General features: G+C 40.9%; 2 protein-coding genes across 2 annotated transcripts in view; one reads left to right on the top strand and one right to left on the bottom strand.

Annotated features, from left to right (window-relative positions):
• The window catches only part of LOC100481534 (zinc finger protein 420), a 57,453-nt gene extending 48,354 nt beyond the window's left edge, over nt 1-9,099 (top strand). The window contains 1 exon segment of the mRNA XM_034639072.1: nt 5,030-9,099. Within this exon segment, the coding sequence (XP_034494963.1) occupies nt 5,030-6,211 (1,182 nt within the window). The 3' untranslated portion in view covers nt 6,212-9,099.
• LOC105234925 (zinc finger protein 850) overlaps nt 1-15,548 on the bottom strand; it is a 265,552-nt gene that overhangs the window by 160,489 nt on the left and 89,515 nt on the right.

Raw genomic sequence — 15,548 nt, 5'->3', positions numbered from 1 at the left:
GAGGGAAGGACTCCAGACTCACCTCATCCTCTTCCCTGTGTTTAGGAACCCTTTGAAACGCTTCATCTTCTGTGATGTAGGCCTGGAACTCTGTCTGGAGCGTATATTCTCAAAGTTTGACATCGGTTGCACACTTGCGAAATGTAGAAAATCAGACCCCATGCAAAAATTCAAATCAGAATATGAATTTTAACAAGGTCTTCAGTGTCATAAACATTAACACTGGAGAAGTACACGTCTGTTTCACCTATACTCTTCCATTATTGTATTCCTGTTTTCATGTCTGTAGGAAGGTTTTTTGATAAGTGTGCCTTATAGTATGCCTTCAATCAGGAGCTGAGCTATTCATTTCCCAGATTATTCTGGTATGTGTTACCCTGTGACATCCATGTAAAGTTAGGGTGGATTTTAATCTTTTTGCAAAAATGGCATTGGAATTTTGGTAGAGATTACATTAAATACTGCTTTAAGTTTTACTGTATTCCATTTATAAGTATTCCAATGAAACATCTTGGCTATGTTTCCACTTATTTCTTCTTTCAGTTCCTACACAATATTTTATAGTTGTCACCATTCCATGGTTAGAACTCTATCATTATGGGGTGCCTGGGTGGCTTAGTTGTTAGGTAGGCATCTGCCTTTGGCTCAAGGCGTGATCCCTGCATTCTGGGATCGAGCCCCACCCACATCAGCCTCCTCGGATGGGAGCCTGCTTCTTCCTCTCCCATTCCCCCTGCTTGTGTTCCCTCTCTTGCTTGCTCTCTCTGTCAAATAAATAAGTAAAATCTTAAAAAAAAAGAAAAGAAAGAAAGAAAACTATTAACTTATCCTAAATACCCCATAAATGGATCAGAGGACTGACAGAACAACCTTCCCAGTAAAAAGAGAGAAGAGGCCACACTGAAGATGGCAGATAGTTTGGAGACAAGGTTTAGGGAGAAAAGGATTATAGTGCTGTGGAGGGCAGGGAACTGTGGTTGTAGAGAAAGTAGCATGACAGAGGAACCCTCAGGAATGCATAAGGAGAAGGTTTACCCAAAGCCATTGGCTTGGAAAAGGAGAGGGGCTGAATTTCATGAGTTCTTGGAACTAGGGTGTCTTACAGCCTGGAGTTGTAATCATCAGCAGGTTTGGTGGGGATACAGCCAACAGACCACGGTGCTGCTCCTGGAGGGATGGCAGGCAGACAGCCTGGGGGCAGACAACGATGGAAACAGCCATCTGAAGAACGCCTGGAGCACACAGAAGGGGGTGGTTATTCACTAGTCTAGGGGCACTTTTCTGAGAGGAAACACCAGTGAGATGTGTCTCCAAGAACACAGGAGTTGGGTGGCACCCTTTCCCTCTTCTGCCCTCTAGCATCATCACAGAACCCCACTTGGGGGACACTGGCTGTCTGCCTTGCTTGCACCAAGCTCCACCCTGCCGTCCCCTGGTAGGACTGCCCTTCTCAGTGAGGCTTGTCTCAGGCTCAGTGAGGTGGGCCCCTGCTCACACCACATCTGCCAAGCAGAGTTCTGCAGGGCCTCAGTTCTGATAGAGTTGATGCCAGGTCTCCTTTCACAAACACACCAGAGCTCACCTAGTTAGAACTGGCCACATTCAGGCCAAGCAGCAAACACTGCCCACAGCAGGCAAGGAGAGCCTCTGCAGACAAGTGGCCTGAAGGCTATAACAGGACACATCACTGGCTTTTCTAACACAGACAAAATGCCAAGATGAAAAGAATTATCCCAAATGAAATGAGATACGGCCATGGCCAGAGATACAAAGGAAATAGATATGAGTAACATGCTTGATGGAGAATTGAAGGGTTGAGAAGAGAATTCTGAGTACCTTACCAAGAGAAAAGAGTTAAAAAAAGGGGGGGCACATAGGCATCTCACTCCGTTAAGCATCAGACTCTTGGTTTCTGCTCAGGTCTTAATCTCAGGGTCTTGTGATCCAGACTCAAGTCAGGCTCTGCACTCAGTGTGGTGACTCCTTGTGATTCCCTCTCTCCCTCTCCCTCTGCAGCTCTCATTCCTGTCTTGCTCGCTCTCTCCTTTCTTTCTCTCTCTCTAAAATCAATCAATCAATCAAACAGAGATGAACAATGCAGTAAATGAGTTTGGAAATGCTAGACAGCAGGCCGAAAGAAACAGGGGTGACTTTGTGACCTAGAAGACAAAGGAAAACAATGAATCTAAACAAAAGAGAGCTAGAAGACTCCTGTAGCACATGATTTGATTTAGGGAACTCAGAGACTCCATCAAATGTAGTAACATTCCTAGGTCTTGGGCTTTTCTGTGCTGGGAGAGGTTTGATTGCAGATTCAACTTTTGTAATTGGTCTAAGATGATTTCCCATTTCTTTGGTTCAAGGTTCTTAAGTCAATCTTAATAACCTCTGTATTTTTAGGAATTAACTGTTTTGTGTTTTTTTTTCTAAATTATCTGTTTGTTTTTTTTAGTATGTAATTGTTTATGCATTGATAGTTGTGTTTATTATTCTGGTTAAAATGGGTGTTACTTTGAATGTTCTCTTATTGCTTATTCTGATAACTATTTTATTTATATCAGATTTTTCTTTGTTACTTCTCTCCTCTACTAAATTTCATCTAAGTTTCTTTTTCTAGAGCCTTGTGGTGGAAAGTTAAGTTGTTTATTCCAACTTATTCTTAACCACGTATAACCTTTAAAAAAAGTTGAAAATGGAAAGTCTATTAGAAGAAAACTAGCAAAAATAAACAATACTAACAATGACTAAAAAAGAAAAACAGCAAAAACATTAAAATTAGGATTCTCTAGGGTTTTCTATAGATCATGTTGTCTGTGAACAGAGATAATTTTACTGTTTCTTTTTCAATGTGGATTCTTTTTATGCATTTTTTTGTTGCCTAATTGTTCTGACTAGAATATCTAGTACTACGCTTAAGGTGTTTCTGATCTTTGAGGAGAACCTTGCGGTCTTTTACTATAGAGTGTGTTAGGTTTCAGCTTTTCATATGCACATGGCCTTCGTTAGGTTGAGGGGTTTCCTTCTGTCTACGTAGTGTTTTCAGTTATGACATGTCCAATATGCTTATATTGCATTCTGTCTCAATATGATCGTGTCATTTTTGATCATCATTCTGTTAACGTGGAGTCTTCAATTTATTGTTTTCTATATGTCAGAACACCCTTAATTCCAGGGCAGTTTCCCAGTTACATATGTTGTAAAAGGGTAAAATGTGCTTTTGATTCAGTGCTCTATTTTACTGTGGACCTCGTGTGAATATTCCTCACAGGGAGTGGTTTGTAGCCTTCTTGACTTGCAGTTGTCTTCCCCTGGCCCGGATAACCTGGTAATGCTGGTACCCCGGAGACAGTGTTTTTCCAATTTCTCTTATCTTCTCTCCTTGGAAATGTTTGAGGACATTTGAAGCCCTTTCTCATGAAGTGTCTGAATTCTTCAGTGAATTGATCTGGCACACGGTGTCTCTTTGTTAGGAGTTTTGATTTGTTTTTGTTTTTTTCATTACTCTTTCAGCCTGCTTAGTAGTTGTTGGTATGTTGTGGTTTTTTAATATTTCTTCATGATGGTTATATCTTTTTTGATATTTATTGTTTTGGTATCACCTTGTTGGCTCATGATTATACAATGTCACCTCTTACAATTGGTATTAGTTATGCTGTGTCTGCATTCACTTCTTCACTTCTCATTTTAGTTGGTCTTCTCTCTTTCATTCTTACTGGATTTAGTGAATGGGCTGTCAATATTACCGTCTTTTCTGACAACTCTTCCTATTGTTGATATGTTCCCATTTTTACTATATCCTATTTTGATCATTTCAGTTTTATCTTTAAATATCCATCCTTGTACTAATTTTGTGCTCACGTGATACTTCTCCTTATTATCAGAGATACAGGAACGTAATTTGTGCTACAAGATAACAATACCACAGAATTATCTATTAGGATATGTGGTCAGTACATTGTATGCAATGTTATGTGTCCATGGAGAAGTTAAGTCCTGATGATTCCTTCTTGGGCATCTTTCTGACATTCTCTAATTGACTTGACGTGTGTATATTAGAAGTCATCAGTATATTTACCTAAAAATAGTAAGTGAAATGATTTTATTTTCTCTTATTTCATATCTTTCAGGCACATCTTCACATGACACCCAGTGCTTCCTGCCAAAGCTGAGCATAGAAGGTTCTTTCCAACAAGTGTCATTGTGGAGATACGAAAGTAGTGTCCTTCAGAATTTATACTTAATGACAGACTGGGGCAATGATGGGGAGAGTGAAGGGCATCAAAGATACCATGAAGGACATATTCAAACTGAGACAACTGCCCTGAATAAGAATCTCACTGTCCCAAATGGTGAAGAATATGAAACTTTGTGGACAACCTCCCTTTTTAAGTCAGCTGTTTCTGCAAAGCAGTGTGATTCTGGAAGCAAAAGCTCCAATCAAATATTCAAACATACATGTTTGTGGAAAGACAATTTGGAAAATCTGGAAAGTTATCTAGCCCATGCTGAAAATAATGATTTGAAACATGTTGAAGATAGGATTGGATTGACCATTCAGTACAATATTTCTGATAATCAGAGATTTAGAAATGAACAAAGTGCGAAGTGGGGTCCATATGAGAGGTGCTTCACTGAGGGGTCAACCCTACAGAATTACTGGAGCCCTTTCAATGGAGACAGAAGTGCTCAATGCAGTGAATCTGAGAAAATATTTAACCAGGGCTCCAGTGTACATAGATGTGTGAAGACTTGGTTTCCAGAGAACCATTATGAATGTCATAAATCTGGGGAAGGCTTTAATCAAAGCCCCAACCTTATACATAAGAGTCTCCCTTTGGGAGAGAATCCTCATGAGTATAATGAATGTGGGAAAGCTCTTAACCATTCCTCCAGTGTTGGTGATGATCAGAGAATTGATGAGGGAAGAAACCCATTGAGATCTAGTGAACCAGGGACCATGTTTAGTCAGTCATCAAGACTATATATAAATAAGACAACCCCTAGTGGAGAGAAAATGCACATTTTTAAGGAATGTGGTAAAGGCTTTGACTTGCACTCAACACTATCTCAACATCAGCAAATGCGTACTGGAGAGAAAACATATAAATGTGAAGAATGTGGTAAAATCTTTAAGTACTGCTCATCACTAAATAGACATAGGCAAATCCATATTGGAGAGAAAGTTTACATATGTAAAGAATGCGGCCAGGCCTTTAAGAAGTTACAACACCTTATTCAACATCACAGAATTCATAGTGGAGAGAAACTTTACCAATGTCAAGAATGTGGCAAGGCCTTTAATCATCACTCAGACCTTACTGAACATCACAGAATTCATAGTGGAGAGAAACTTTACGGATGTAAGGAATGTGGCAAGGCCTTTAACCGTCACTCAAACCTTACTAAACATAGCAGAATTCACAGTGCAGAGAAACCTTACCTATGTGAAGAATGTGGCAAAGCCTTTAGATTTCACTCAAATCTTACGGAACATCACAGAATTCATAGTGGAGAGAAACTTTACGGATGTAAAGAATGTGGCAAGGCCTTTAACCATCCCTCAAACCTTACTAAACATAGCAGAATTCATAGTGCAGAGAAACCTTACCAATGTGAAGAATGTGGCAAAGCCTTTAGATGTCACTCAACTCTTACGGAACATCACAGAATTCATACTGGAGAGAAACCTTTCAAATGTAAAGAATGTGGCAAGGCCTTTAACCATTCCTCAAACCTTACTAAACATAGCAAAATTCATAGTTCAGAGAAACCTTTCCAATGTGGAGAATGTGGCAAAGCCTTTAGATTTCACTCAGAATTTACAGAACATCACAGAATTCATACTGGAGAGAAACCTTTCAAATGTAAAGACTGTGCCAGGGCCTTTAACAAGCGATCAAACCTTACTAAACATTACAAAGTTCATACTGCAGAGAAACCTTACAGATGTAAAGAATGTGGCAAAGCCTTTAATAGGCAATCAGCCCTTACTCGACATCACAGAATTCATACTGGAGAGAAACCTTACAAATGTCAAGAATGTGGCAAGGCCTTTGGCAGACAATCAAACCTTACTCAACATTATAAAATTCATACTGGACAGAAGCTAAACAAATGTGAGGAACGTGGCAAAGCCTTTAAATTACTCTCAACCCTTGCTCGACATCACAGAATTCATGCTGGAGACATAGGAGACGCCGTTCTTCATTAGGTTGGACTCATGCATTCCTATTTTTCCGTAAAATGACGATGAAGGAGAGTATTATATAAAAATATGCAAAAAAACTAAATGGGGATGCTATTTATAGTTGTAACACTGATGTGAGTTACCATGAATTAGCTGTTCAGAGCATTTTATTCCATGTATTATAAACTGAGGAAGTTCCTGAATATTAGAAATACAAGGTTTTATAATTGTTCTTTAAGGAAAAAGAGGTGGCAGTCCAGTAAAGTACTGATATATCTTCTTCGTAAGAGAAATCATTAGAGAGTGTGAGGTGATGTGGTTGAAATGAAGAAATTTTGACACACAGCAGGAAGATAGCTAACTCTTCCCTAGAATGCCATACAGTTATACTCACACATTTCTTAAGAATGACCTCAGGCCTAAAATTTATGGAAATCACTACTCCCACATCTTGATAGCACTCAAATGCTTTTTAACGCTTCTATTCTGTATTTTGAAAGGTGATAGTAGAGTGGATTTGAAATGCATAACTTAGTCTTTGTGAACTTAATATATTTTAATTAATAAAACAGTAATTTTAAAAAAGATTTTATTTATTTGACAGAGCATGAGTGCACAAGCAGGGGGAGTGGAAGGCTGGGAAAGGGAGAAGCAGGCTTCCCACCAAGCAGGGAGCCCAACTGGTGCTCGCTCAATCACAGCACCCTGGGATTGTGACCTGAGCCGAAGGCAGATGCTTAATTGACTGAGCCACCCAGGTGCCCCAATACGTAATTCTTAACATGCTAACATGGATGTGTAATGAATGACATGTTATCCCACCACCAATGTGAACCCATCTCATTTTATTGAAGGTAGTCGGTAACTGATGGTAACTATCAACTATTTGGTAATGGAGTGGAATAATATACCTAGGAGTCCATTTTCTCAGTGAACTTAAGGTTTATATGATGTGTGATTATTTTTACCCTAGTCCAACATATGATTTTCTCCTCTTGGTGAAAACTCCAGTGTTATTATGGGTATATTAGAGAGGTATAGAATGTAGAGGTATCGTAGTGTGTCGCTTACATCCTCTGTGCTATTGCTACTTTGCATCCATTTTGTGTAGGCAGTACTTCTGCAGGGGCCTTGAATGACATTAGCCATTCTCACTAGTGCAATCCCGAGACAACACACCGCAGAGTCCCAAGTTAATGTTAACTTCTGATATGACATCTTCATTCCGTCCTTGTGAGCAACCGTCTCTCCTTTTTCCCCAAAGCGTTCCCTTCCATGTCCCTTGGAGATGACTCCCACAGAGCTTAACTAAGCCTGCTTTAGTTTGAATGGCCTAATCTGTACTTAGTCCTGGGACTCGAAAGCGCTTCACCGTGGCCCCAAGTGAAGCTATGTGCCCCATGTCATATGTGGAGGTGTTTTCTTCATGTGTATATGAAGTATCCGTGCTTATATGACTGACTGTGTTGGGTGTGTAATAGATACCCCATAAGTAAGAACAACCTATCCCAGTAAGAGTGATGTGGTAGCCCAGGTAAGAGAAAATATTTAAGATGAGGAATGAGCATGCAACAAGTGTCCCGTGTTGCACAGCAGACTCACTGGATTTAGAAAAATACCTTCTACTTGTTTTTTCTCTAGTTTCTCTAAATCTCCAGTTGTATGTTTCCTCATTTATGTTTCCAGATACAAAGGCATCACAACCATTCTTTTTTTCCTGTGTTTTGCCAAGGATGTCCTCACTAAACACCTAGTTGAGATCAGAGTGATGGAAGGCTAATGGGTATTAATTCGGACAGTCACAGTAGGATGTGGCATGTGAGTATAAGCAAACTTGAAGCACCATCTTTAGACAGATAAGGCTATTACCAGAAAACGTGAAGAACTCTTTCCAATGTGGGGAGGAGATTGGAGGTGGCTCACTTTAGTCACTTCAGTGGCACAGGGCAGCTCTTATTGGCATCATCTGATGAATGCCTGTAATGGGGAAAAGGAATTGGCAAATGTGGGTTTCTGAGGAGTCGCGAAGTCCTACTTTATCTTCATGAATTGATTGAATTCCTGTGTCTTCCTGAGGACTAATGATGTTGGATGTCAATTACTGAATTTCCCCAGGCCTAGGTGAGTGGCAAGGGAAAGATGAGGGTATTGGATGATGCAATGCAGTTATTTGGGCATAGCTTTAAAATGTCACATGGCAGAATAGATGTTCAAGATCAATAAGCTTTCTGAAGAGGAGAATAGGATCAGGAAGGCATGTTCTGCGCTTGCACGCAAACAGTATCCCAGGTAGATAGCCCTAATCAAGGTTCGATCACTGTAGTTGGGTCATCCTTCAGGGAAGCTGCTGCAGTGCTCTGCGGGACTGTCTTCCCTTTCCTCAGTGCTGTGATGAGTATAGTCCCAGGCTCTGGCGCTGTCCATGGTAGGGATTTGTTAGAGGAGCAGTTCAACAGTGAGAGGCAGGAAGCATTTCTGTTCAAACAGTCCAGCCCAAGTGTTCATTGACTACAGAATGAATAAAGATTTGGGGTATATAGAGAGGGGAATATTTATCAACCTGTAAGTCATGAAATCTTGGCATTTCCACACATGGATGGAGGTAGAGAGCATTCTGCTAAGTGAAATAAGTCAGAGAAAGTCAAATACCATATGATTTCACTCATACTTGGAATTCAAAAATCAAAACAATTGAGCAATGGGAAAGAAAAAAGGGAAGAGGCAAACCAAGAAACAGACTCTTGACTTTAGAGAACAATCTGATAGTTGCCAGGGTGGACATGGATAGGTGGGTCCATTAAATAAGTGATGGGGGGGGCTCCTGGGTGGCGCAGTCGTTGGGCGTCTGCCTTTGGCTCAGGGCGTGATCCCAGCGTTCCGGGATCGAGACCCACATCAGGCTCCTCCGCTGAGAGCCTGCTTCTTCCTCTCCCACTCCCCCTGCTTGTGTTCCCTCTCTCACTGGCTGTCTATCTCTGTCAAATAAATAAATAAAAAATCTTTAAAAAAAAAATAAATAAATAAATAAATAAGTGATGGGGATTAAGGATTGTCCTTTTGATGAGCACTGGGTGTTGTTTTGAATTGTAAAATCACTATTGTAAATCTAAAACAGATGTTACCTTGTATGTTAACTAAGTGGAATTTAAACAAATAACTTAAAAAATGGTTTTTTTTTAACAGATTTAAGAAACTTTGTCTTTGGTTGACTGACTCGCAGCAGTTACACAAAATATACCTTTGTTTTTTCTTTTAAGATTTTATTTATTTGACAGAGAGACAGCCAGCAAGAGAGGGAACACAAGCAGGGGGAGTGGGAGAGGAAGAAGCAGGCTCATAGCAGAGGAGCCATGTGGGGCTTGATCCCAGAACACCGGGATCATGCCCTGAGCCGAAGGCAGATGCTTAACGACTGCGCCACCCAGGCGCCCCCAAAATATACCTTTGTAAACAAATTGAAACATTTATCTTTTCTCCCTTTCTGATTCCTCCGAAATTCAGAAATTCTCAGTAACTATTCTTAAATTTTTATGCCATCACATGTAGATGCATAAGTTCATAAAAATCTATTATACATATGACAAAATCATTTGAAATACTTTTATATAACCAAGGTTTTTTAAATTGTTTTTTTGAAGATTTAATTCATTTGAGAAAAAGCCCGAGTGAGCACGAGTGTGGGTGGGGGAGTGAGACAGGCAGACTCCCTGCGAGCGTGGAGCTCAACATAGGGTTCCAGCCCAGGACCCTGATCATGACCTGAGCCAATGGCAGATGTTTACCTGACTGTGCCACCCAGATGCCCCTGTATTACCACAGTTTGACTGGAATGTCACAGCTCAGAAAGAGCTGCATAAACTCGGATATGACGAGACAGCTCTAAGGGACTGAGACTGAATTTATGGAGTCAATAAAGTCCCCTTGGAAATAGCCTGATACCTTGTTTACAGAGTTCCCAGCAACCTTACTAGGTCACTAAAAAAGATCATTTCCCTTTTTTTTTTTAAGATTTTATTTGAGAGAATGAGTGAGAGAGAGAACACAAGCAGGGAGGGGCAGGGGGAGATGGAGCCCAACTCAAGATTCAGTCCCAGAACCCTGGGATCATGACCTGCCTGAAGGCAGACACTTAACTAAGCCCCCCACAAGCCCCAAGAGGATCATTTCCTAACAGGTGCAGGAACCTGGTTATCTGGGGAACCTCAAGAAGAGAGAAATTCACCCGAATCTATCCATATCACAGGCAACATCTGGTGATGTATTTGGCTTGGCTTCTGGCGTAGAGAAGCTATTAAAAGTTCATTGTAGAGGTTCGTTATGAAACGTTCAACAAGACTGGTTTTAAAGAGTCTGTCCATCAAACCTCTCTTCTTGGTGCACTGTGTAAATAATCAGGCCAACTTTTCTTCCTTGAACTAGATTTCTTTTCAATGAAATTAATGTTAATTTGGTATGTTTGGTAAAAATGAGGGTGATGATAGAGAAAACTATGTTCCAATAACATGTTTGTAGATAAAAGATTTTAATACTATTCATTTTAATGTGGACTAGATCCTGATTTCTTCTAGTGTTATCCAGTGACTGACTACAAATCCCCAAACTAACATTTCATTTTTCTCCCACCTTTCTGACTTGGAATTGTGTGAGGAGTAAAACTGCCTTTTTCCTGAAGCTCTGCAAACTTAGTAGAGATGACTTGATGTATTGGAAGTTACAAGAAGTTACAAAAGATGAAGCCTTTACCTTCAACAACCTTAAGAATTGAAGGACTGATACTACTCAGGTATAAATAATAATGAGATCTTGCCCTTTGCAATGACTTGGAAGGAGGCAATGTATTAAGCTAAGTGACATAAGTCAGAGAAAGACAAATACCTTATGAGTTCATTCATGTGAAAGATAAATGAAACAGATGAACATGGGGGGGGATGATGGGAAAATCACAAAACAGATTCTTAAATACAGTGAACAAACAGGGCTGTTGGAGGGGAGGTTCAGATGAGGGGGTGATGGATGTTAAGGAGGGCACTTGTGTTGAGCACTGTGTTTTGTATATAAATGATAAATCACTAAATTCTCATGAAACTAATATTACACTCTATGTTAACTAACTGAAATTTAAATAAAAACTTGAAAAGTCCAAAATGAAAAATTTAAAGACAAAAAATTGGTCATTGGTGAAAGGGTAAGAGATAGAAACAGAAAAATGTTCATTTTAGCCCAGCAGGCTGACCTATAGCCAGCATAGTTTTGATAAGGATCACATATTTGCCGGTTTCTACCTTCTTCAATGGTCTCGTGAGTCCTGTACATCTCACCAATAGTTAATATTGAACTGAATAAGCATCTTAGAAATTTTGCAAAAGTCGGTTCATGAGTATAAACCTGAGAGGGGTGCTGGGGTGGCTCAGTCTGTCAAGTGGCCGAGTCATGATACTGCCTCAGGTCGTCATCTCAGGATGGTGGAATGAACCCTGTGTTGGGCTTCCAGGTCAGCACAGTGTCTTCTTAAGACTGTCTCTCCTTTCCCTCTGCCCTCCCCCCACTCTCACGCCATCCCTAAAATAAATAAATCTTTAAAAAAGAAGTTTGATGAAACATTTATGATGTAATACTCCATGCACAACCCCACCCCCTTGAGCACTAAGCATATAACTACCTGCTTTCAACATTAAAATTGTAGCTCTTGGGGTGCTTGGTTGGCTCAGTCAAGTGTCTTACTTCCACTCGGGTCATGATCTCAGGTTCTTGGGATCCATCCCTGCCTCAGGCTCTCCACTCAGCATGGAGTCTCCTCCTTCCTTTCCTTCTGATTCTGCTCCCCCCCACCAAAACACACACTTGTGGGCCCTCTGCCCCCACCCCTCAAATAAATAATCCTTAGAAAAAAGAAAAAAAAGTGGAGCTCCTCCTGAGGACAAGTCCTGTTCCTGTGTTACTTGAATAAACATACTAAGTTGCACCATAAAACATCTCAAGAATCCTTCCTTACCACTGTGGTCAATGATGCTGGGCCCTCAAAAATCCAATGGTCAAGGCACAATTTTTGATTGGAAAGGTATATGAGCTTTATTCAGGAGGCCATCCACTTGGGAAAAAGACAGACTCATGTCCAAAACCAACTGTAAGTTTTCTGCCTTGCCCTCGCAATTTTTAAAGGAACTTTTCGGCCGGTAATCAGTAAGAGAGGAGCACAGCAGTCCCTAACATTTCTTGGTGCCTGCTGACTCACTGGCGCCACCTACAGACGGTATGGAGGTGCTTGGAGGGTGTGTATGGTGCCTGAGGGTGAGATTGTGCTGGAAGGTTTGATTACCAGGCTTTCTAGAAAACAATGCATGATGTATAGATGTACAAAGAAAGTTTTAGTTCATCAATCATGCAGGGTAAAGGTGCTTGCTAAAATTTAAAGACAGCTAAATTGGCCAGAGGGGCCAAGGCATGGCTTCTATGTAACCTTAAAATGTCTTCTAGGTTTATTCTGTTGCTGCAAATGGAATTATTCCTTTCTTTTGTGAGTCTGCTCACAAATTAGGTGGGAAACTCTATCAAGAAGAGAGCTAATGCCAGAGATTATCTTTTCATATCATAAAAAGTTGCCTGCCAGGAGAGGCAAACCACTGTTTGACATATGTTTGCTCTTTCCTTTTTCCTGTGCATATACAGCCCCTTGTTTGAAATTCTAAACCTTACCTCCTCCTTAAGTCACAGTGGCATGTAAACATCAGTCTCCTGTCTTTGAGCCTCATGTCTTTGAGGTTCCCTTTATTTTTTTTCTTGTGAGTCTGTCTTACATAAGGTTAATTCTTAGACCATCCAAAGAATTGAGAATGGAAGAGAAAAACAAGTTTCCCTCTCCTCCACATTCATTTTGTTGTATGAACTGACCTGGGGGGCGAGGGAAAGGAGGAATTATGATGGCAGAGTAGGAGAACCTAATTTTGTCTGGTTCCTGGAATTCAGCCAAATACTTACCAAATCATTCTGAAAACCTGCCAAATCACCCAGAGACCTGATAAAAGAATTGCTACAAATAGTGAAGTGACCACTTTTTGCAAGGTAGGAGGTGAGGAGAAGTGAATCCAAGGCAAAATATTGGAAAATAAACTGCAGGGGGACAGAGCCTCCATAAGCTGGGTCCTGGAACGTGCTATAAGCAGTAGAGTGCAAATGGAAACTTTAAGAAGTCTGCCTGGAAGGTGCTCAGGTGGCAAAGAGGCACCGAATCCCAGGTGGGACAGTGTGGTTTCAGGATCCCCGGGGGTCACACAAAGAATGGAGCTGCTTGGGTATGGCAGAGTTCCCAAGCATTGGAGTAGGGGAGTTGGCTGAAAAGAGCTAGTCCAGGCACCAGCGTTCTGCTCGGTGTTGCCATAAACCAAGAACTGCTGCACAGTGGATGACCGATCTCCAAGCAGGGGACCAGCAAGAGGTTGAATTACGGCAAGACCCCCCTCCTTGCCCCAGGAGGTACAGTGCAGGTCCATGCCTCAGAAGTCTGTAATCTTTGGAGACCTGAAATGGGATCACATGCCTGAATGAATAAAAAGTGCTTGGTCACAGGCTGGGTGAACACAGAATTCAGATGGAAACCCTGGAGATGAGTGCCTGCTTTTCTGTGGGGGCCACAAACTTTCAATTCCTTGGCTAGAGATTGGAACATCACCATTTTCATCCTCCCCAATGGTGCTGAAAGTCTTCAGGCATCAAAACAGCAACATAGCACAATCCAGAGCCACCTAGACTGACCCTGACCCTGACCCCTTAGCAAGGGCAGTGCAGTTCCATCCAGTAGACACCTGAGAATCCGTGCAGCAGGCCCCTTCCCAAGAAGACCAGCAAGAACTTCCTCTTTTACCATGTATACTGGTCACAGAGAACTCCAAAACTCCAGCTCTCAGGAAAAACTATATAGCATTTGTGGATTTTTCTCATTATTCTTTAGTCTTTCAGTTTTACATAGTTTTTCAGTTATTTTCTTATTTTATCAATTATTTTAAAAGTCATTTTTAATTTTCATTTTTACAGTTAGGTTTTATATGTATTTTTTATTTTTTGGCTTCCTTTCATTGTATTCAATTTTATTATTATGTATATAGGTTTTTCTTTCTTTCCTATTTGGGGATCTAGTTTCTTCTACCAAGCCAACCAAGATACACCCAGGATCTAGTTTTTGGATCTAGTTGTGTTCTGTTCTACTTCTTGTTTGATTTTATTTTCTCTCTCTCACTTGCTTTTTTGTTTGTTTGTTTGCTTGTTTCTGTTCTCTTCCGTTTAGTGTATATTTTTTCTGGTGTTGTTGTTGCTATTTTTGTATTTCTCCCCCTCATTCATCTATTCTTTTCTGGACATGATGACAAGATGGAAAAACCCCAAAAGAGAGAACAAGGGGCAGTACTCACTACCATGGATTTAATCATTATGGATACAAGTACACAGAACTAGAATTCAAATCAACAACTACTAGCTAGGCTTCAAAAAAGCAAAGAGACACTAGAAAATCCCTTACTGGAGAAATAAAAGAACCAAAATCTAATCAAGTCAAAATCTAAAAGGCTATTACTGAGATGCAATTAAAAAAGGAGGCTCTAACCGCTATGATAAGTGAGGCAGAAGAGAGTGTCAGTGATACAGACGACAACATGGAGAATAAGGAAGCTGAGAAAAAGAGAGAAATAACTACTGGATCACAAAGTGAGGATTCAGATCACAATACTAGTATAATTGGGATCCCCGAGGAAGAAGAAAGGGATGGGGAGGTTTATTTGAACAAATTATAGCTGAGAACTTACCTAATCTGGGGAAGGAAATATGCATTCAAGTCCAGGAGGCACAGAGAACCCCCATCAAAATCCATAAAAATAAGTCAAGTCAACATAGAATCATGAAGCTTGCAAAGATCAGAGATAAAGAGAAAATCCTGAAAGCAGCTCCAGACAAGAGGTCAGTAACATACAAGGGTAAAAAGAGAAGGCTGGCAGCTGACCTGTCCACAGAGACCTGGCAGGCAAGAGAGGACTGGAATGATATAGTCAGAGTGCTAAATGAGAAAAATATGCATGCAAGAATACTTTATACAGTAAGGCTGACATTAGGAATAGGAGAGAGAAAGAGCTTCCAGGGCAAACAAAAACTAAAGGAATTTGTGATCACTAAACTAGGCCTGCAGGAAATACTAAAGGGGATCCTTTGAGGGGCGCCTGGGTGGCACAGCGGTTAAGCGTCTGCCTTCGGCTCAGGGCGTGATCCCGGCATTATGGGATCGAGCCCCCGCATCAGGCTCCTCCGCTATGAGCCTGCTTCTTCCTCTCCCACTCCCCCTGCTTGTGTTCCCTCTCTCGCTGGCTGTCTCTATCTCTGT

The sequence above is a fragment of the Ailuropoda melanoleuca genome, chromosome 12, assembly GCF_002007445.2.
Source record: "Ailuropoda melanoleuca isolate Jingjing chromosome 12, ASM200744v2, whole genome shotgun sequence".
In the NCBI taxonomy this organism is placed as follows: Eukaryota; Metazoa; Chordata; class Mammalia; order Carnivora; family Ursidae; genus Ailuropoda; species Ailuropoda melanoleuca.
The sequence above is the reverse complement of the archived record's forward strand: the minus strand, read 5'-3'. Positions and strand labels throughout refer to the sequence as shown.